The following is a 24,072-nucleotide window of genomic DNA, read 5'->3' on the forward strand; positions in this document are numbered from 1 at the left end:
AAAGAAAACAACCAGATTCCTGATTAATAAAAAAAAGACATATTTTAGCAAAGTTATGTAAAATAGTAAACCTGCAAAGTGGAAACTTGGTGTCAGGAAAGTTAAATTTATGTTTTCAAAAAGATAGTATGTCTCGTACTATTTCTTAAAGCTAATGACGACCTCTATGCTCATGTTGCATTTCCATTTTTAGCTAAAGCAATGTAGGAGAGCTGGCCAAAAGAGAAAATTAAAGTGGAATTTAAATTTTTAGTCAGCCATTGGAATAACCTATCTTCCTGGATTCTCATTAATTAGAATTTGGGGGTTTAAGCCCTCCAAACACTGCTGGTAGTGGAGAAGAGGTGCTCAAAGGGAAACTAGAATATGTGTGGGATCGAATGTGTTCCCTGTCTATTTGTTTTGCTTTTGGACAAAGCACTTCGTGAAATAGGTTTAGACATTTCCAAATTAAATAAACACTGACAGGTGTTTACAATGCAAATTTAGGTTTCTAGCTGTGTCAATATGAATATCTAGTCCAACTATTGTGACTGAAAGGACTAATTAGTCACACAGGTTGAACTGAAAATCCTTATTCGTTATGAGGCCAAAGCAGATTTTATAACTGTAAAATACCAATGATGGATAGTTTGACTGACATGCCTCCAAGATTCAAGCTTTCATTGTTGGCCTCTAACACGTAAGGGAATGGAATCAAATTTAGTCACGCAGTCATATATCTTTTTGTACTGGGCCAGACCTTCCTTAGTGAGCATTAGTCTCAGTTCTTCATTACACCTATAAGGAAACTGAAGCTAGAAAATTAAGTGTTTCTATTTGATCACAATTATACTGCTAATTAATGACAAAGGTATGAAATTATTCCCACCCCCAGTAGACTGTGATTGTCTCTTATTCCAGCTGACTTCTATCCATCCATCATTCTTCACCCATCCATCCATCCACCCATCTACCCATCCATCCTTCCAAAACCATCTTGTTATTTAAAGGATTTGATGTGGCTTATAAAGATACATGATGAAATAAGTTTAAAATAAGCTTAAAAAGTGGCAAAAGGAGAGTTTTGGATTTTAGATAACTGACCACTAAAATTGTCATGAACAAAACACATCCAAGGAGGCACACATACACAGCTATTGCATCACTTGATAGGGCAGCACATTAAGTGACACTAAAAAGGGAAGAAAATGAATGATAGAGTTCAAATTTTTAAAATCCAGTTACAAAAATTCAAATACTGATTTAACTGCAGTTATTTTGAAATGGAGTAAACACAGAAAGTTCCTTATTGACTTGTGGTAATCTTAACTTATTTTTTAAATATCTTAAACATCTTGTCCCTCATCTCTACACATAAATGCATAACTAAATTCTTGGGGACTAAAAGAAAATGTGAATTACTGAATTTTTTCCTGCCTCTTTTTCCCCTCGACTTACAACACTGCAAACCATACTGGCTACAAAATTAACTCAATGAACTCTGTCTCTCTTCTCATTAGTCCACTGATGAAAATCCTTCCAACTTCCAAGGTCTCTCTTATTAACTACTGTTTTCCACAACCCAAATGCTAATGAGATATTTATCTTTGTCTCTCATACAAGCATCATTAGGGGTTTGTCAAATTATCTCTTATTACATCTTGGGAATAAATAAATGGAAGTGACCATTCATTAGTAATACTGGTTGTTTCTCCAAATACATGCATTCATTGAACAGGGCAGTCTCATTAACATGATGGCCCTAGAATGGGGGGTTCAAAATGAAAAGGATCGAAGGAGCCACAGGCAGAGAGTTATCTACAATTCTTTCCTACTGGGTAGTACCATGACCAATGACTCCTTGATAGAGTTTTCATCTGGGATATATGGGAACTTCTGTTCCACACAGTGCGTGGAGTGTGGAACAGCAAGAAATACAGGTGTGGTTGATTGGAAATGATGATGACTTAGTTAACAGGAAGTTGATTTTCTGATTTTTATTTTTTGACCCGAGTTCAATATATGCAAGATTGTATACTAAGCTCCCCCAATTAAGCCAATATCTGAGCAGCAAATCTATGAGTGTTTCTATCAAACAGTGATGGAGAGTAAATGTTATCTGGCTCAGATGTTACAATGTTATATCATTCATACACTAAGAAAATCCAATTTTTGCTGGTTATAGCTAAATTAGAACTCCATGCTTCCATATTTGACTTCTTCATTCCTCATAGTGCATACTTTAGTTCATTAATACATATTTGGAATGGTATAGGGGTGAACAACTTCAATTTAATTTGTCGTATGCTGATCAATAGTGAGAAATATATACTAATCCAGAAATCAAGTCTCAGTCTGGATCCCATGAGTAATATGCATCAATTATACTATATATATAAACATATATACTATATATGTCAATATTTGTATGCATAATCATTTGTATATGTGAATCATAATAACTTCTCTATCACTCAGTGATGTTATGGGGATCAAATTTGATATGTATGAAAGCACTTGGAAATATGCAAGTTTCCGCAATGCAGTGTTTATGTAAGTTACTATACAACTAATAAGACATTATTTTGGTTTCTCACATGGCAGTATAAAGAATGATTCTAGGAAATGCTTAACGACAGCAGCCAAATATCCACTTCACTGAATAAATTTCATTTTCATGTCCTGAAATCCTCTGTCCCCTCAGTTGAGTAAGATTTGCTATCTCTCACCCCAAATGGCCCCTCACATGAATGCTGCTTTTTTGAGGCTGATCCCTGTTATACTAGGATAGGATTCATCTTGGCACTGCTAACTTTGGGTGTACGTGTCAATCTCCCTAGTAACCTACAAGATAGGTGGTGCCAATCCAGGAGGTCTGGCCTGGATTCCCAGTTCTCCAGGCCAGATCTCCTGGAGAGCTACTGCACAGACGTGGGGATACTGCAGCTCTCTCTAAGCTCTCCTCCTGTTCACTTTCCTGGGACTTAGAAGATGTGACAACCTGATTTATTTTATCTCCCCATCCAGCGTTTACTTCCAATTCATGTCCTATTATATCTAGAGCATCTAAATGAACAGAGAAACAGGAAAACCAAATCACTTAGCACACAGTAATTATTAAAGGAAAGTGAAAGACAGACAGAAAGAAGAAGAGGAGAAGATGCTGAGGGGAGAAGAGACTGATTGTCTAAGTGTGATCCATGCAGCACAATGCTTCTATTGTAGTGGTTGTATTTGTAATTATAATATGACACTGCCTATGGTTGTGTCTTACATATGGATTAATAACATGCTAATTAACTCTTATAAGACACTGAGCAATATTTTCTTAGTGCTTTAGAATAGCAGCAGTCTCTGTCTTTCCAAATTGTTTAAATCTAAAAGTTTGGGAACTGCTTAGGTATATTTTTATCTTATTTCATATACTCTTATGGGACACAATTTACATCTATTTTTTCTTCCCCTTCTTCCATCTCCCTGCCCCACTCTGGTTCAAGCCATTGTTTCTCAGTCTATTTGTGTAGGACACAGCTCCCTGGCCCACACTGGTATTATGAGCCTTGTGCTTCCCCCCCGGCTGAGGAAGTCGGTTGCCAGTCATTGGTCAGCTGCTCATGGCAGCACACGGTAGCCCACGGCAGCACACGGCCACTCACACTGGTTGCCAGCCACTCACGCTGGCCACCGGCTGCTCCTGGCAGCACATGGTAGCCCACGGCAGCACACGGCAGCTCAAACCGACCTCATGGCAGACCAGGTCCAGGGAGAATCGTTGTTCACAATCTTAGCTGTAGACAGTGCAGCTCAGTGGCCCATGTGGGAATTGAACTGGCGACCTCTGCGTTAGGAGCATGACTCTCCAACCACCTGAGTACCGGGCCGGCTCCACGTCTATGTTTTATACCCCCAGAACATCACAGGAATTCAATAGAGTTGATTTAAAATGTTATCACCATTGATTGTAGTGATTATTTCTCTCTCTCTCTCTCTCTCTCTCTCTCTACGTATGTATATGTATATGTAATCAGAGTGTAATGACACTTTTTCCATCTTTATTGAAATATAAGTGACAAATAAAGTTGTATATTTAAGGTGTATGACTTGAGGTTTTGTTTATATAAAAATAATTATGATTGTGAAAATAGAATTAATAAATCTAAGAGTGAAGGCTTCATCTTGAACTTTAAAAATAGAAGAAATGTTACACAAAACACCTGAATTGGAAGAATCATTTCAAATAATCTTATCCTGACGGTAATCCTAAACTCACTACATTTATGCGTATGTTTGTCACAATTGCTCATTTATAACAGCTCATTACATTCTCAAGAAAAAAAAAATAAAAAAAAGAGTGAGCAAGTATAGATTATTTTCCAGTAGTATAACTCCTAAAAGTGGGAGATGAGAGTTGTGGCAAAATCACACTTTTTCAAAGATTTTATCTGCCTTCTAAGATCTCTAGAAGTGACAATAAAATTTTATAACTGATTTCTACGTTATACCTCATGGCTGGAAATTTATAGTAGAGAAATAGTAAAAAAGTGACATTATCTTTAACTGAGAAGAGAGAATGATTGTAAGTTAGAAGGAAGGAAGGGCTAAAAATGTCTCTCAATAAGTTGGTCTGCCTGCCTTTATGAAGCATTTCTGTCCTTTGAGACAGCAATAAGATATAGCCTGCTTTATAAAAAGGACTGGAAAAAAAAAAAGGTGACAATCATTCTGAGTTCTTTTCCTATGTAATATTCCCCCAACTCTCCCTTTCTCCCCTGAACCTTATTACAATAGTCTTAAATTGTAAGTACTTTTATTTGATTATAAGGAAACTATACCTTTATAATGTTTTCCTTCAAAATCTAACTACAGGATGAAAGTTTTATCTTCTTCCTGAAATAAAGTACATGAAGATAAGGGTTGGCTGAGGCCAGCCATCACATTCAGACCAAGAAATAAAGTGCAGAACAAAATGCTCTCGTAAAATTTATCTTTTGATTAATTCTTCCATTCATTCACTCATTCATTAATTCATGTATCCATTCATTGTCATTTATTGACTACCTTGGATAATAAAGAGTTAAGCGGAAAAGGAACAGAATAGAAAACCAGACTTCCCTGCCTTCAGCAGCACGGAGAGTTCAGGTGTGAGACAAATGAAACAAGTATGTGTCTATGAGCAGAAAATTTCTCTTTGTCCACTAAGCATGGAAGGAACATGAGTTTATGAGCGATACAGATTGGGCTGACATCCCAGCTCTGCCACTGATTAGCTCTGTGACTTTGGGCAAGTTTCCCAAGTTCTCTAGGTTTTTTTATAAGTAAAAAAGAAGTTATTTACATCTCTTTTACAGGATTACATTCTGTAGGAGTAGATAGACTCACAGTCTAGCACAGTGGCTGGCACTTAGATGTTACTGAGAGTGTTTATTATGTAGCCACAGCTGGCTCTGTGCACATTCTTACTTTGCTCTCCCCACAATGTAAAAAGCAACATTTATTCCTAGCACTGTACACCTGAGATCTTTAGACACAGACATTCCCTTCACAAAGAAACTGCAGTTTCCTGACTTCATTTCACACTTCCATGTTTGAACATCCTATAAATAGAGCAAATTATATATTTGATACGAGAGCACTTTTTAAAACACCTCAAAGCAACCTCATAATATTGTCAGTATACTTCAGAGCCAAGGAGAACTGTTCTCCTCAGCTGCATGACGTAACCAACCACTCATCAATTCCTATTTGTTTCCGAATGGGGAGGCTCTTTGAGTTACCTTCTCCAGTCCCCTTACAGTAAAGAGAAGGAAGCCCTAAGCTGGCCTGTGCAGAATCAAATCACTGCACTGCACGGTGTCTGACTGAATCTGGCCCGCTGACTCTCCATCCAATTGGTGTCCCATTTCTTCCATTGCTCCCAGTTTCATGTTTGGGTATCACAACACAGTAGCATCTCGGATGCCAAGATAAAAACAGCAGCAGGATTAATTTGTTCCTTTTCCCAAGTTTCTCAAACGTGATTTGTCTTTTTCAATTCTGCCCTAAGTTTCATTGAAAATTTTAGGGAAGGCATTTAAGAAATAGCAGGGAATGCCATCCGCTGTCATCAACTGGAGTTGCCAGACCAGAGAGCACTCAGCAGTCTGTGCAAAGCCCACTCAGGACCAACTGAAGAACACACGTGCACATGTGGGGGAGAATGTGGCTACTTGTCCTCTCTGGAGGACTAAGGGCTTTATCAGAGTTCCTGCCTTTGTGTGTACATTTCATTAGAAGACAGCATCTGTGCCCGAACTCTTCCCACAGGTATCTGGGTATTTTATTTCAGTTATGTGATTGTCTAATGACTCTTTTAATCACTACTTATATTAAAATAGGGTTTTTTTCCCCATTAAGATAGTTGTGATAAGTAAAGGTTAAATGTAAAACACTGAGATTGCTAAGGGATTAACCATGCCTTCCTCGCTCCAGACATGCATTTACAGTCAGTTTCTTCCACTCAATTCTGACCTCTTTTCCCGCAAGTTGCTTATGCCCTTCCCACCTTGATGTGCCCTTTTCCTTCCTCTTACAGCGCTGCGATCCCTGATCCCTCCCTCTTCTCTTCATTCTAGGATGCCTTCTGATTAAGAACAAGAAATTAGCCTTCTGTTCACAAAAAAAAAGGTCATTTGTAATCATGAGAACTTTTGAAATCATGTTTCACCTTTTAAATGGAAGACAAACGTTGCTTGATGGTTTGGAATTACTGTTAGGAGTATCAGTACCAAAGAGATTATGTCACTGCCCCTCTCCACAGGTCCTTTCCCTTTTTTCTCAATGGCTGCTCTTACTGGGTTTCCTCTTTTGTGTACCACTGTCAGGTTTTATAGACACCCTTTAAACCCATTGCAAATTGGTTCCTTCAGATGTGTTTTGAGCTGGAAATCTAGATAATCAAGGTTCTTTACCTATCTTGAGAAATCACAAATTGGCTATAAGAGAAACAGGGTCAGAGAGACTCTCAAATAAGAAAGCCCCGGTACTTTGGAATGCTCAGTCAAGGCTCAGGCTGAAAATACACAAGACCTGTTACTTTCCTCAAAATGCAAAGTTCCTTGTGAAAGCAGTGCACTTATCTGTAAGTGACCCATCCAGTAATATTTTTACTATGATAATCCTCAGATAGGCTTTTCTTATTTCACTAAATCTAAGAAACCTTATTGGAAGTAGACTCCGAATACCTCAATCTCTGTTTTCCAAGATACAGTCAAATAGAAGCCACGCCTCCTTTGGTGTTCCACTGAATTTGCTGGAAAAGAGATGAAAGGTGGCTGCTTTACTGTTTTTGACCACCTTGCTACCTGAAAGATGGGATGAGGGGGTGATATTTTGGCTTGTACTTCTAGGTAGAACCTGGTACTGCCACTCCGGGGTCAACTGTATTTATCCTGGGTCGGTGAATCACTCCGTATATCCTAAGTAGAGAGAAAAAGAGATGCTCTCTCTAGTAGCCCCTTTTCTTGTTTCCTAGGACCAGCTTTTCACTTGACAAACTGAGGAGTGCTAGTACTGGTTATGGGATTTTGTAATGCTGCTCCCCAGTGATCTGGTGCCTGGGCATGGAGTTTAAACCTGGAGCTGTTAGAACTTGGGTGATTTATTTAGCCTCTCATTTGCAAAATGGGAAGGATGCAGTAGTAATCTCAGGGTAGTTGTAAGAAATAAGAAAACCATGATCTATGAAGTGCTTAACACTGTTCCTAGTACATAATAAACAATAAATAAACCTTAGCCTTTCTCGGCTTTATTATTATTATACAAGACATGCACATGTTACCTCTAGCCTTACATGAGGCAGAATGCTTGTGATTAAAGCAGGCAAAACCCCAATATCCTAACAGCCACAGTTGGTAGACTATCCACACTTGCCCTTGCCTAGAATATTGTGAAGTAGGAGTGGGAAAAAAGCCAAGTATTGCATGAAGAATGCAAATGTACTTTCCCTCTGAATGTTCTATTTTTCTTTTCAACTTTTAAACTCCACTGTATTTCAAAACATACACCCAACCATTCCAAAGCATTTTCAAGTTGGAAAGCCTTCTTTTTTGTTTCACAATAAGCTAAATGCAGGTGCAAACTCAAGGCAGACAGACCTTGGAAATTTTAAGTATGTTGCCGTGGCAATGGTTTGCAAGAATGTGTATGAGTTTCATCTTAGCTCTCAAGCATTCAACCGAGTTCATATGTGTAGGTTCAAATCACTAGGCACACAATGTTTGCCATTCATTGTTCTTGAAAGGTTTGGAAATAACTGTCTGTTGCTTATAGCAACCAGAAACCACAAAATTCATTTTTTCTTTCTTTCTATATCTATCTATCATCTATCTATCTATCTATCTATCATCTATCTATCTATCATGCAAATGTGTATCTTGTCATTCATTATCTGCTCTTAGCTGGCTAATCTCACAGTTTGGCTGCTCTAAGGGAAGCAGTATAGGTAAGTTCAACAATAATCATTTTCACTTTTGTTGTAAACACAGAGTTGCACTCCCAACATGAAAAAGCTGTAAAAATTTTCTACTGATTTTCACATTAATTTCCTCATTCAAAACTGACATATCCTTAAAGAAGCATGATGATTATTTAGGGATGCTCAATTAAAGTAAACTTTCAGTGTAATGAATTGTGGAGGATCTTTTTAAAAGGGCTCCATATAATGCAGGAAAGAAGACTAAAGTATGTAATTCTAGGCAGTAAATTAAATGCCTTGCCCCACTTCGCCCTTAATGGCAACCATCACCAAATGCAAAAAGACATACAAAAGAAGTAATTTTATCTCATTTGAACCATCACTACCTCAAGTTGGGTTGATGCTTCTAAATTGCAAAACCTGCACAATGGACTCATGATTCACTGACAATAAAAGCAGTGATTCTTGACAGAAGCATTTTTTCCCATAAATAGAATCCACAGGACACTAAAATTGGAAAGTTTTAAAGCTATCTATTTTGTAAAAGAAATAATTTTTAACAAACTCTCTTCAAATTACAAGGTTTTTTCCATCTAAAGTCGTACTATGCAAATTAAATCTATTAAAAAAAATATTCAACAGCAAACAACAACAAAACCTCTCATTCTAAGAGTGCACATTCTTCAGTTTTCCTAGCAAAAGGTTTTTTTGCTGCAAATGATCCATCATGATACAAAGTGCCCTACATAAAATGAGGCTACAAGGGACCCCACTATCTCCTGTATTTGGTTACTGACAAAACTTTTATTAAATTGCTATTAGCTACCAAAGCCTGGCAGTTATTTAAAATTATAATAACTCTGCTGCTTTAACTTTGACCCATCTTACAAAAGACACACACACACCCAATATAATCATTCTCTCTATCCTCCGCACTCCTTGATTGAACAGCTTATTGATGTATAGTCCTTTAAAAATGCAGCAGTGCTCTCTTCCTCTCCCCCAGTCTAAAAAGCCTACAGCAATGCTGGAATTAAAGAAATTAGAACACAATAATTAGCTATGCAAACTGTCAAGTGGATCTAAAAAGAAAAACCCGGAAAACACAACAATCAGCAGTTTCAAGCTCTAACAAGAATTTACACTGAGTTTCCATTTATTTTAAACAGAAATAGATTAGGTCTTTTGAAAAATTTTCACTGCAATTTCCATGGCACTAGGGCAAATCAGCTAATGGGTCTCCTACATCTTTAATTTCTATTGATACTGATACAGTAGAAGAGTCTTTGTTTCTATACTCTTTCCAAATAATTTCTGTTGTACTCTTCTATAACCAGGTTCATTCCCAAAGTGAGTAACATCGAAAGTGGTTCCAAAGTGGATATGGAATAGGTGAGTGAGTGAAATCACATGCTGTGAACCTTCCCCGCCCCCATTCCCAAAAGCCCCCAAATCTCACCTCAATAATTTTATAAGTGGTACCTAAATTAAAATGAGCACTAAGGGCAAACTGGAAAAGGAAAAGAATTATTAAATTATCTGGTATCTTTGTGTGCAAATGGGAGGGAGTAGGCATTCAGTTCTAGAGAGTACTAATTATACAATTTGTAGCTAAATCTATGGATTGTTTACAGATAACAACAAACTACCTTCTCCCCCTAGCAACTGTGTTAAATCCGTATGAAGCAATATGGATTACCTCTATTTTATATATGCTTTGTCTGAAATATCAATCTAATATTTACATTGACTGTTAATGTTCCCTTAACCCATTATGCATACAGTAATAGAGTTAGAATATCGGATTGAAAAAAAAAATCCAGCATTGCGATGAAATTGCTAAACTCAATTACTTTAAAGCTTTGTTTTGCTTCGATTCTCTTATCTTTAAACTTGTAGAAAACTGCCTACTTTATAAATTGAGACTATAAAGTGGTATTCCTGAAACTGGTCTAGGATAGGACATAGCATTCTGAGATTCCTCTAGGAATTTAATCTTTATCTAACCCATTGACCTGGGCAAATCACTCCACATCCCAATAATAAGTAGGTGAAAGTGTAAGGACGATTGTGTATTTTTCAAGATTTAACAATCTAGTTTGTATTTTTTTTTTTTTTTTTTTTATTCTTCTCTTTGTTTCCTTCCCTTCCTACCTGATTCAATGACCATGTTTTCCTGAGGCTACATGCATACCTCATTAATCTGGTTAATCAGCAAAATGCTAACTTGAAAGAAACTGAGCCAGCCTTCAGCCATCCAGACACCATCAAGGAGGCTGCAATTATGGACTGTAATTTACCATCGCATGACATAGAATCACCCTTACAACCGGAGGTTCCAAATAACCATCATGGAATAAACAGGACCCCAGGAGACAAGTCTCTCAGACAAGTCTCATTACTAAGTCTCCCTTTCCTTTGTTCTGCTTCTTGTGTACCTATAAAACCTCCTGTTTTAGGACTGAGGAAGGTAGTCTTTGAGACAATAGTCCACCATCTTATTGGAATGCCAGCATTTGGAATAAACATACTTTTCTTTCCACCAACACTTGTCTCTTAACTGTTGGCTCACAAGTGGCAAAGAGCTGAACCTGTTTGGTAACAAGAGTAGATAACCCTTCAGGTTATTTTAAAATGTAATAATCAAGTGTACAATTCTACACTTGAAACCTATGTAATTTTACTAACCATTGTCTCCCCCAATAAATGTATTTTAAAAAATCAAAATAAATTTTAAAAATGTAATAATCAAGGATAACACAAGAGAGTCTTGTGGTAATGGTATAGTTAATTAAGTATTTTGATTGCAGTGATGGTTACAAGAAGCTACACGTGATGGAATTGCACACAGCCACACACACACGAACACATACAAAAACGTGCATGTATACCTGGTGAAATATGAGTAAGTTCTGTGATTTATAACAATATCAATATTCTGGTTTTAATATTGGACCATAGTTGCACAAGGTTAATATGTGGGGAAGTTTGGGTAAAGGAGGCAGAGACTCTCCTGTATCTTTCTTTGCAACTATCTGTGAATCTTTCATTTTTTCAAAAGGAGATGTTTCAAAAATGTATACATAGATAATACATGCATAGATACATAAATATAATAATTTTTTAAATTCATGAATTGGTTTGCTGACAGCCAAAGATGACATGCCAATATTTAGGGTCCGTTGCTTTATCAATGAAGTGAAATCTATTGGGTCCAAACAATTTACTTTTCTGCTAACTGTGGTAGTTTTTAACTAAAAAAAAAGTCAGTGCTTCTAAGGTATTTAGAATGTGGACTATTTCATCATGATTTAAAGTAGGGAAATTGTCACATGACATGTTGTTAGTAGTGACACTATTTCTGCCTACCCGTCTGTTGTTTATCCTTGAATATGGAATCCTAAAGATTAAGACACCAAATCACTACAAATTTAAAAAAAATATTGTGCCCTTGATTTAAAAGAAAAATTAAAGCAAAATACAAACAAAGCAAAACAAAATTAAAAAGGAAATGTCACGGATTCACTAAAAATTAAATTTCCAATATTTACATGCTGAGGACTCTATAGTTTCTGCTCAATTAGCTACTCCTATGAGGAGTAATCTTACTTTCTATTCCTAATATCCTGCAGAATCCTATTTATCTCAGAGTTAAATTGTGCTTCATATATTTCCTTTCAATGTCACAGAGTCCAGTGGATTCTTCTAACCTCCACAAGGTCTAAAAATAATGGCTAGTGACTTAGCAATTTTAGTCTATACATTGGTTTCAAATTTTGATTCGTAAGTGACACAAACGGGGCCAAAGAAAACAATAAATGCCATTAACACATTTCTATTAGAGGGAAAACTGAAGAATAGAGGCAAAGCAAACAGGAAATTATAAAGAATAGAATGAGCAGAAGGAAAGAGAAAAGGAAAGAAAGGGTTCCCCCACTTATGTTTGGATAGTGGCAGGGTGTCTCATGCCATTTTATAAATGGGACCAATCATAGAGATATTGCAGACCTAGGAAAGTAGGAGTAATATCTCACCTAGTGAGTTGTGTACTAGGTTTGGTTTCAAAATTCTAGCAAGACGTTTAAGAGAAAAGACAATCCATCAGAACAGCTCTGCTCTAGGACTAGCCAACTGAATTGTCTTTAGGATTTAGCTTTCTTGTGGCAGCAAAGACACCACTCCACTTAAACACCAAACCTAAGAAACAGAACAGAAAAGTGCCCACTGGAGGATTGTCCTGTCCTTGAACGTTCTACCAAACAATAGAAGGTACAACAGGCAATTTCTCAGTTACTTTAATTAAAATGGGCAAAAAAGGAGGAGTTATCTGATGAAATCCTTCCAGAACCCATGAATATTTTTCCCAGAGTTAAGTCCACTGCTTATAATAAATTTAAAACGGGAGGAATTACTCTCAATAAAAGAATATACAATAAGCGATGAGCCAAAAAAGACACTAAGGGTGGTCAATGGGTAATATGTTCCAGAGCTGCCGCAACAGAGTCCAGGCCTATACTTTATGTAACCTTGATGAAAAGATCTGGCTGAGAAGTGTGTGGTTATGACACCCTGTAACACCTTGCCCTTCTTCGCTCTCCCGAGTGCCTTTGTGTCAAAATGCTTCTTAGGCTTTTCAGGGTCCAGGGAACGCTTTAAAGTTGAAATGTCTCAAGCTAACTCTGTCCTGGAAGTCAAGTCCATCACTATAAGATTTCATTAAAAGCTAAATCTCTACTATACATATCAATGTGTACTCCAAAATGCTAGTTTCCAGAACATTCACCACACCCTGTCTAGTTTAGATGCTGACAATAGAAAAAAAAAATTAAAAACACAATCACTGCAACTTCCGTATATTAAGTCTTGAAATTATGAATGTCAAAGTTCTAATTTCATTTCCTGTGTGTGAGAATATTTCCTTGCTAAATATTTCGAATCACTATAGACACTTGTAAGCTATATTGGTTTTTATATATACATTGTGAACACCCATAAAAATAATTTGTCCTACACATCTAATCTTCTGTTCCCAATACAGACCTGCTTTCTTTTTTCTGTTTATAGAAAAATGCTTACAAAGTTTTGTTTTCTGTAGATCTCATTTGGCGTTTATGAAATGTATTTTTTTGTAAATCTTTATCGGTGATGAGAATTTTTCTCAAACTGTGTTGTCTATTGTTTCTGTCGCCACTTTCCTACCACTTCCATTAGAAGCCATAGTGCCCCTTATTTTTTAGAGAAGAATCTGAAACTGATTTGGGGATGAAGGACTTCTAGTCCAGAGTATGCAGCACTCGATATAATATTTATTGATATAAAACCCAAAAATACACACGGTAAGTACAGCATTCACATGGGTAATTATTTAGTAGATTCAGCCCATGATTTTACACCACAGGGTTCTTATTAGGAACATCAGAGAGGGAATCAGAGTTTCTTGACACATGGTAATGAATATTTTCACTTACAATGAATAATTTAGCTCTTTTGGCATCCATTGTATGAAAAATAGATTTGAAATAATTTCAAGGTCTCTTAGCAAAGTGGAGGTTTTAGAACACAAGAACAGGCTGTATGGGGTCCCTCTCCTTTCTTTTCACAGAATTGTGCTTGCTTTTGTGATCCACACACTGTGAAATTTTTCCTCATTCGTCAAGATGATGTGGAAATGAAAAGATGTTGTTTCTTCTATAGCATTTTCTAGGAATCCAAATCACTAATTCTCTGAAATGTACCAGCCTTGCCCAGAGAATGCCAATGAGCCTCTGTATTCTTCATTGCAGAATGGAAAAGGAGCTTTCCCTCTAATTAGCTCTAACCATGACTGGAATTATTCTCACACTAGTTTCAAAATGAAAATCCTGTAAGACAATCCCAGATGCGAATTAATTCCAAAATATAGAGGCGATAATTCAACAAAATTGAAAGCAGTCTATGTTTTAAGCCACGTGTCTTTAAACCCTTTTATCTTAAAGAAAATTCATATTTATTCACTCTCTAAAATAATAATGTAATAGAGCTGGAAACCCTTCACTTTACAAATGGGGAAGTCAAGTACCAGAAAATTAAGTAGTTGGTCATCCTTACACCAGTAGCAGTACAACTTTCTCCAGTACAATGTCTTTATATAAATCAAAATAAAGTATTTTAAAATTAGATGAAGTCCAAAAAGTAACCTGGTCACAATGGGATATGTTGAATTTGAGATGAATTGAGGGGGCAGCTACAAAGTGTGTTGGAAGTTTAGGAGAGCATTCTAGGCTGAAGATGTTATAAATTTCCCAAGGAAATAGAAAGGGGAAAAGAGATTCTGAGACCTACTTCAAAATAAAACCAACGTTTACATAGGTGGGAAGGAAAAACAGGTACAAACAGAAAGGACTGCTTTTCTGTTAATTGTTTTTCTTCTTGAAATAGTTTTGGAATGTTTCTGAGTAGAAATTCTGGGTAGCCCAGTGAGGAGGATTCCTTTAGGTACTGGTGGGAATCAAACCAAGTGATGTTGACACTTTTCAAAAGTAGTCTGATGACACTCAGTGGCATCTTTGACACAAAAATTCTAATAAAAATATATTTCTCAAAGGGCATAGTTAATATTAACCTCCGCCATGACAAACGTACAATGCTTAAACATGATGTTAACATTAGGGCAAGCTGAAGAGTAAACTCTTTATAATATGGTTGCAACATTTCTATATGTTTAAGTTATGGGGGGGGAGGTGAGGGTAAGGGGGATCGAATATATGGTGATGGAAGAACTGACTCTGGGTGATGAACATACAATGGGATTTATAGATGATGTAATACAGAATTGTACACCTGAAATCTATGTAATTTTACTAACAATTGTCACCCCAATAAATTTAATTTAAAAAAAAAAAAAAACATTTTTAAAAAACTAAAAATAAAAGAAGCACACTGATATGATCACATCACATATATTGCATATTAGTTGGCAAAACTGGTTTTATAAAGTAATTTTCTTAAAATAAAGATACAGACACATTCATAAAGGGAATATATATAGATAACCACAACCATAAAACAACCAACGTATAAATCCCCCCATTTGTAATATTTACAGATATGAAACATGCATTATCCTCATTTGAATGGCATGTCTTTGGGATTGTCCTTACATTGTAGTCATTCAAATAAACCAAGCATATACTTTTATATTTCATCTTGTCATTTTGAACCCTCATCTCTCTTCCTAAAGTACTACAAAGAGTTGATTCATCATTTAGGGAATTTCTAGGTAGAAAGACAGAGAGGCTAAAGTCAGTATTTAATTTGTTATTGCTTCAGTAGCTTTCTGTTTAAAATGAAACTATCTATTGCAATTGAAAAATCACTGGCTGTGTGGAAATCCGGAAGGTCCGTGATCTAGGAAACCCTTGTTACATCAATGGCTTACAACAGTGAGTTTACTATCTCTAGCTTGAGATTTTGAAAAATAATCAAGAACTACTCAGTGTGGTATTTTACATGCAGGTATCATTTCAGCCAGTTCTAGTGAACGGTTCATGAAGTTTTCCATAATTATTTACTGTATTTTAAACTACTTACTGACGAAATAATAGTACTGTATTGATAACCATTTCAGTAACATGAGTAGACTGTTTCCATAATTACCACTTATTCAAAATTGTTACACTCAAGGCCAGACAGACCCTTTGCTTCCTGCCCATACACATCTACAATCTATTTTCTTTTCAGTGGGTACCCTTCAAAAATAAAATTAAATTACATTAAAGATAAAGAAGGATGTAGAATCAGGCATACTGAAAATCATTGCTGGAGTCATTTACAAACACACTCAATTATATCTTAATGGCTTGAGATAGTTATACTTACTCCAATGTGTCCAATTAACTATTGGAAACACAACTCAATATTTCAAATCATCCCATCAGTTAAAAACAAAACAAAACAAACCAACAACAAAAAAAACAAAAACAAAAAAAAACAATTTCTTATTTTTAAAGGAAAACTTTTTAGCAATGATGGCAGATTTTAACGAATAGAGAAAATGAGTATAAACTAAATGTGCAGGCGACTTTTAAATAAAAATGTTATACACATTTTGCATTACTTTTATTATTTATAAAACATGAAAAGTGACTTTTTAAGAAATCAATATGTTGTCCTGAGAACATATAAGACAGGAAACGATCATCTTGATTGCGTTTTGAGACAAGCTACTTGAGACAAGCTACTTGAGACCTCACTTCATATTCAAATACCTTCGGTGCTCTAAACACAACTTAAGAAGCTGATACTGGTGTTATTGGATATGTAGCCACCTGATTTGATGGGGTTTTGTGGTACCTTTGATTTTGTGACAGGATAATGAGGGCTGCTCAAACACAGGGAGCAGCTAGCAGAACAACATTAGTGCATCAACTTAGCCCATACTGAACTTTCTTTTCACCAAACTTCCTCAAAGTATATAGCAGATACTCAGCAAATATGTGTTCATTAATTGATTGTATTAGAAAAAAAAAAAGTTCAGCCTTCAGTACCCCTTAAACTTTATATGTGTTTGTCCTGACTCTTCAACTGGACTTTTAAGGCAGCAAGTGTCTTATTTTCCTTTTAGTCACCCATGACATCTAGCTCAGTTCTGGTATAGATTAATCAACCAGTAGATATTTTAATAGATCTTAACTATCAAATGTACAGAAAATACTGAGATAGGTGCTTATTATTTGCTTATGTATTATAATTGTCAACATTCTGGAAATAAAAGGTACACTTCTTGAAGGCTAAGAAAACTCTTGGCAAACCCAAGAGTAGCTAGTCCCCCCCCGAAATTTCCAGTTTGTTATATGCATCCTTTAAACCTATTATTTAGCAGCTATTTAGCAATGTATTACACAGACACACATATTCATACACACACCACTACAAACATAATGGATAGGTGATCTACTTAAATCTAGCTAATTGAGACAAGTCATGGCATGTAATTGCAAACAATGATTTTAAGCCAATGAGAGAGTAAGTGGTCTAGAAAGTACACCTGGTGGTGCAAGATAATTTATTACGTAGACAGTTCACACATGGGTCATTGAGAATTGATGCCTGAGTGTGTACCTATGCAACTCCAAAATAAGGTGCTTTTAAAAAAATCAAAATACTATGTAATATTTTTAATGTGACAATTAAATATTAGTGTTTTAAAGTCATAAAGGTAGTCTTATTTTTATATATAATATATACTTCATTATATGCACAGTATTTTATACGGAATCTATATTTTTATATACAAAATAATTATTTTTCCATTATAAGCAAATTCATTTCACTGGAGGATTGGTTGGGAAGGCATTGTGTCTGAAGCTCTAGCAGAGTTTGCAATTTGAAAAAAGTGAAGAGGTCAGATAGGTGAACGTGGTTTCTCATACCATTAAATCCGAACTTTATCCATGAATTTAGTAGTAAATCTAGGCTGTGAACTTATAGAATAATATTTTTGTCAAAAGTCTGACATATGCTTAGAGCCAAGACTTGTATCCTACAAAACCCATTACATTTTAATTAAAAAAGCAATGGAAACAAAGATAAGAACATATAGACTTTAGGACTGATTTCTTTTGGAGACTGATTTCTTCTGGTCCCCTAAAATAATATTCAAGTAATTCCCACCATTATGTGTAATTGTTGTCTTTTAAACTAAGTAATACTTAAAGTAATGGGGTCTTTATATCAAAAGACATTATAGTTGTGGGAAATAGTAAGAAGAGTCTTCAAGCCTTTCTGTTTTCAAGAAAATTATTAAATTGTGGTTTAATCTACAGTATTTTATATACATCACAACAATGAAAACAAAAACGTATACCTGATTTTGGGGAAATAGATGTGGGGTGGTTACTAATGCTTAATTAAGCAAGTTAATTCAAATGAAGGTAAAAATGTGAGGGGCACATGGAAATGTGCAGTGATGATCACATAATTTATAACACAAAAACAGAAAACATCTCTCATGTAGTTTTGCTTTTTCATGGCTATTATTAAGTTTGGACTCATACTATCTTCATTTGCTAAGGGACACTAGAGATATCCACATGGGTTTATAACTATCTGTGACGCTCCCCAATTAGCCTATATACTGGAAATTACCTATTTACTCCATAATATTGTACTTGGCTCCATTCTCTGTGTCAGAGTGATGAGGGATTCAAATAGCAACAGTCAAGTAAATATAAATAAGATAGAAGCAAGTGAAATCATTTTTCTGGGTCAATATGGTAACTTTAGTATAACTCAAAGGCATTTCAAGACTAATTAAACACAAAAATGTATAAAGCAGAACTTGGTGTCATTACAATCTGCTGAATATATACATAGCATATTGTTTACGTTTTGTAATGTTGAGGTCTGGAGCAAATGGCATTTGAGTCCATAATGACTCGATGTGATTCTGGGAGTAGCAGAGGAACATGATTCTGGGAGTAGAGGAAATGGGAAGTGAAAGAAAAAAAACAATAATAAAAGGGACCACTTTGTATAATTATATATCCACTAACACTGTTCACCTAAGAACTTTGCTAGTTCTTGTAACACTGGCATTAAGAGCACTAATTTTGACAGGGCAAAATCTTGTTTAAAAATGAGTTATTTTCCAAATAGGTAGAGCGTAAAGCTTACTTCTTGAAACATTTAAGCTTTATATACACAAAGCCTGAATGTCCTTGGTTCCATGCTTTTTTTCCAGTTTGGAAACTACAAAGTATAAGTTAAGAGGGCTTTTCCCATCAATTAGCATTCTGCTTACTGCATCCATCATACAGTTAATTGATTGCACTTGTAGTTTATAAATGCACCCAGATGCTGTGGGATGAGCACATTTTGTAAATTAAAGGAGCATATGGAAGACACACAGACAGTAACATTTCATCATAACTACCCAAAAACATCCTTAATATGCGATGCTATATCACTAATTACTATGTTAAAATGTAAGCATTTCCCTAGTTAATGTCTTGGTGAGACATTTGCTTGGCAGTTGAGCCCAAATACTATTGTGACCAGACATTTAATACAACTTCAAGGCTCTTCTAGTTTCATTCCACTTTGCCTATAAGGAGAACGTGGCTCTTAGCTTATTAGGAAAGCTTGATTGTGCGAAGTCAACAAAAATTTTTATTCTTTATCACTTGGTCATTTTGCTTAAGAACACCAGTCAACCCTCCAAAACATAAATCTGTCCGAAGTTCCGTATGCAGGCTCTATTTTCTTTCTAAAAACATCAGAGGGAATTTGCCAAGTGAAGAGCATTTTGCTGTTTAGTGGATTCTTTTATTAATTTCTAAGAACAGGGCACAGAAGAAAAGGTCTGCAGAAAGTATAAGAAATTGGCTTAATTCTTCAACTTGGGGGAAATTAGAGTAAGTGATCTGAGTAAATTATCTGTACTACCTCAAGGTGCAAAAGGTAAAGATTTTCATTCTCTTATCTAGGTCATAAGTCTTTGTCAAGTCAAGGTTCAACAGGTAAGTGAAAAAAGACACGTGGCATGGCAAAACTCCTTTTGAAGAACAGACATCCTCTCCAACCACAAGGTTCACCAACCAAATAATTAAGTGAGCTGTGGGTGAACCATGGACTAAAAGATGTATATGCAAACTTTAAAATTTGTTTCATTAGTACATTTTGGCAGCATGCTTTTAGTTGAATTCAGTGGTACATAGGACTGAAAATTGTGTCTAAGTTCACCTTGGAATTCTGAAAGAATCATTAAAATTATAAAAATCAGAAGTGAATGTATTTTCATTCTTTAGCAGTCCCATGACCTTTCTAGGCAAAGCTGTGCCTAATTCTCTGGGTGCTTGGGTGATAAAAGCTTGATGGAGGATGCAGAGAGATTCAATTCATTTCAGAATTTGAAATGGGCATGCCTGAGGCTTCATGACAAGATCAATAAATACTTAAAACATTCAAAGTTATTCTAGAAATGAAGATCTGTTTATGACCTAGAAGTAACATCATAGTCAGCATGAGCTCTGAATGTTTTCAGAATTGAAAGCTTTCTTAGGGAAAAAGTCAGTAAACCCTATACATGCCTGAATCATCTAAGGTCTAGTAAGTTTAGTAGGTACTGCCATATATTTAGATACCACTAACTCAAATAATACAATCACTGAACGTTAATTTTGCTCCTTCTTTATCTGAACATGGCAAAGAGAAAAAGGTTACAAACAACAAAGAGATAAAACACCATTTACAATCTGGTAAAGCAACTTCAAGTCCATTCATGGGACTTCCTTAATCTATGAAGCAGGGGCTACCTAATTTAATGAAAAATAGTTGTCAAAATAGACCTGACATGCTATCTTATAATTAAAGGAAGATGCAATCAGAAGTTCCCTTGAAAAGAGAGGCCAGGCTTCCTTCACTATTAGGCAGACTGTTCCCCTCCCCACCTCCCCTTTTCTGATTTGCAATCCCTTCTGTCCTCCATCTGCTCCCCTCCACCTATTGTCTCCACTCACTGCCAAGCGTGCCTAGCCCATCTGGCCATACTCCTGCTTTTGCTGGCTCTAATTCCCATGGGCCTAGGAAATATTTGAATGCTAAGGCATTTCCCCTCTTCACGAGAATAAGGACTAGTTAGGAGAGTATCAAAAAACTCCCCAAAGAATTCACACACACACATGAACATGCACATGATATCTCACATACACAAATAACAGTTTTATAATCCTCTCCTAGATTGAAAAAAAAAAAAAATGCTTGTAATTTTTTCACCTTAGATGCATTTTTAAAAAGATGCATTATAAAAAATTGAAATTTACTATCTATCTTTGAAATAATCAAAATTTGTATTTCAAAAATATAAACACTTTCATTAATTCCAGACATGCATTTTTTTCAGTAAGCAGAATTAGTGTACATAAATGTTACTCAAATCAGTATCGTGAAATATTTTCATTAGTTAATCAGATTTAATCATTGATCATTAATACATTTTTCTGTTGTACCAAACGTACATTTAATTCATTCAGACATTCCACCTTTACAAATTCTCAACAAAAATCTCACTCTGCCGCAAAAGCATGCATGGTCAGAATTTAAGCATATTTCGGCATAATTATCACCATGTCATTAACGATGATAAAGCAGGCTGGCAAGTCTGGAAAGCAGCTTTTATTCATGCTTTTACTTGAACCAACTTAATACATAAATACACACACACACACACACACACACACACATTTTGGATTGTTTTTGCCACAAGCATGCTAAAAACAAAACAAAACAAAAAACCTCTGAAGCTCACATAAAGCAGCAAACAAAACTAGAAGCAACCATGCTCAGGGTTTAAGGACATTTAAAATTTTAAAACCACCTTTGCACATTTCATATAAAGCATGCATAAATTTGACATGCAGTCTCCAAGAGGAAATAGTTTAAAATAAATCTTAAAATTAGTTTATCCAAAAGAGTTTATTCTTATTTTAATTATTATTGTTCTTAGGCTTCTGGTGTCTTAAACCCTGCATGCTGCAGTTCTAAGCTGTGCTGAGCACCGGCTGTGACAGAAGAAGCTACCTGCGAGTTTTCACAGTGCCATCTCATATCCATGTCTGTCTGGCTACCCTGCGTGCTTAGAGCTTTTTTCTTAATTCTTAATGGAAATCCTAGGAAATTTAGTCCATCCTCTGAAATCAATACTGGTGACAGGAGAGCTCCCTGACTCAGTGGGAGATCAAGATGATAAATTGCCTGCGCATCAGCCTGGCCTATCAGTGCCCTGCACACAGATGGGCGAGAAAATACACAGAAAAGGCTCTATCCGTCACGTGTCACCGAGGAGCCAATGAGTGACGCGCTACTGCAGGAAGGGATGCTGCAGTTCCGTCTGCAGTTGATGAGGCTGTTGGTACACAGCCCAGCCCGCGCCTGGCTCAAAAAGTCTAGGCAGTCACTGCTGTTGAATTTGCTCCCTGGCTGGGACTGCAAAGCGGAATGGACATCCCATTTAACCCCAGACCCAAGTAAAGACCTATTTTCATGCACAGGGGATTTTCTCTATTATTACTTCTTAATCCAGTGTGATTGCTGAGCAGAAGGGAAACTAATTTTTTTTTTTTTAACATCCCAGCTCTTAAACTCTTATATGCTTCTTTTCAGATGATTATCATGTTTTCACCTAATGTTAAATTAGATACCTTAAACTGTGCAATTAGCATGCAACTGTCCTAACAGAATCGCCTCAAAGCTTTATAATTGTAATTATAATTTTATTTCCAAGTTAATGAATGGCATTTTTTTTTGAATGCCACGTTTATAATGAGTATTTTTATGGGATGATTTTGTAAAGGCAATTATGAAACATTAAAAAGTATATTATTATGCCTTTTTGCCAATTAGAACTGTTCTTCTTTAAAGACAATTTAAGTCCCAATAAATATACCATTTTATCGATCATTAAAAATACAAACAAGCACCAAAGGATACTTGTTCCCCAAAGCCTGAAGAACAAATGTGTTATACAGTGATTGAAATGTGTACTTATTTTTTGCCTTTCCTCTGAAGTTTAAAATAATTCTTTGGTAAGCAAAGGCTCCACATCTGGAATACCATATGGAAATATATCCCCCAATATATCTGCTTCTATTGATCATTCTGTAATAACATATGTTGCACAGTTCTTCAAAGTAACTGAGATGATTGTATCCAGTCTGACAGGGAAGGTTATAAATGAAGAGACCATGGTGCATTTCAAATGACAGTATCATAGAGATTAAAAACAAAACAAAACAAAACAAAAAAAACACAAAAGAAACTGAACAATCTTTTAGTTGTTCAGGAATAACATTTATATCCGAAAGAGTACTCAGACACCTCTCTTTGTTCTTCATTGCCCAGCTGTAATTATATCCATGCATTTTCAAGGATTAATTTTAATTCCTTTTAGATCACCCAATACTACTTAGTGAAAAATCTGAGAATAAATGCTGATAGGTGAGCCATCCTAAGTAGATTGTCATTGAACTTTAAAATGTTGAAATTCCACAGCTTATTTTGTCTTGGCAATCATTTTTAAAACATATTCCTGGAAGACTGAACCCTGTCAAGATTTTACAAATTTGTCCTCTCTTTCTTTTACTCAATATTGACTATCAGGAAATAATGAACCCTTTATAAATTCCTTAAAATTTATATTTTGTGCCCATTCTATCTACTTAGCCTATTTATTCAATTACAACATAATAATCAACAATCAAACTTTATTCTTTTAAGAGAAAAGATTAAGGCTCAGAGCACTTCTAATAAAAAAGAAAACAACAATAATAAAATATCAACATCAAACCTGCTCATTGTAGTATTACAATAGCCAAAAACTAGAAACCACCTTGTCATCAATAATGAACTGATCAGATAAATTTTGGTACAGCTTTACAGTCGAGATACTCTGCAGCTGTAAAATATGTGGTAAATTCAAATGTGCTTATAGGAAGAGATCTCTAGGATGTATTGTTATTTTGACAAAAATTAATGGTGCAAATTTTAACTTGTTTAAAGACTATATACATAAAAACATTTACACACACAAATAGATAGTTGCATATGCAGAAGGAATTTCCTTAAAGACATAAAGTATAAGTCAATAGTGGTTAAATCTGAGG

General features: G+C 35.7%; 1 protein-coding gene across 36 annotated transcripts in view; it reads right to left on the reverse strand.

The window, feature by feature from the left end:
* NRXN1 (neurexin 1) overlaps positions 1-24,072 on the reverse strand; it is a 1,055,762-nt gene that overhangs the window by 36,921 nt on the left and 994,769 nt on the right. Inside the window, exon 1 of one of the 36 annotated variants that reach the window (XM_019719381.2) lies at positions 21,992-22,187. The exons of 34 other annotated variants lie outside the window; for them this stretch is intronic. In XM_019719381.2, the coding sequence (XP_019574940.1) occupies positions 21,992-22,024 (33 nt within the window). In that variant the 5' untranslated portion in view covers positions 22,025-22,187. Of the gene's footprint in view, positions 1-21,991; positions 22,188-24,072 lie in introns of those variants that run through there. One more of the 36 variants, XM_019719388.2, reaches the window with a different exon arrangement.

The sequence above is a fragment of the Rhinolophus sinicus genome, linkage group LG05 (genome assembly GCF_036562045.2).
Source record: "Rhinolophus sinicus isolate RSC01 linkage group LG05, ASM3656204v1, whole genome shotgun sequence".
In the NCBI taxonomy this organism is placed as follows: domain Eukaryota; kingdom Metazoa; phylum Chordata; class Mammalia; order Chiroptera; family Rhinolophidae; genus Rhinolophus; species Rhinolophus sinicus.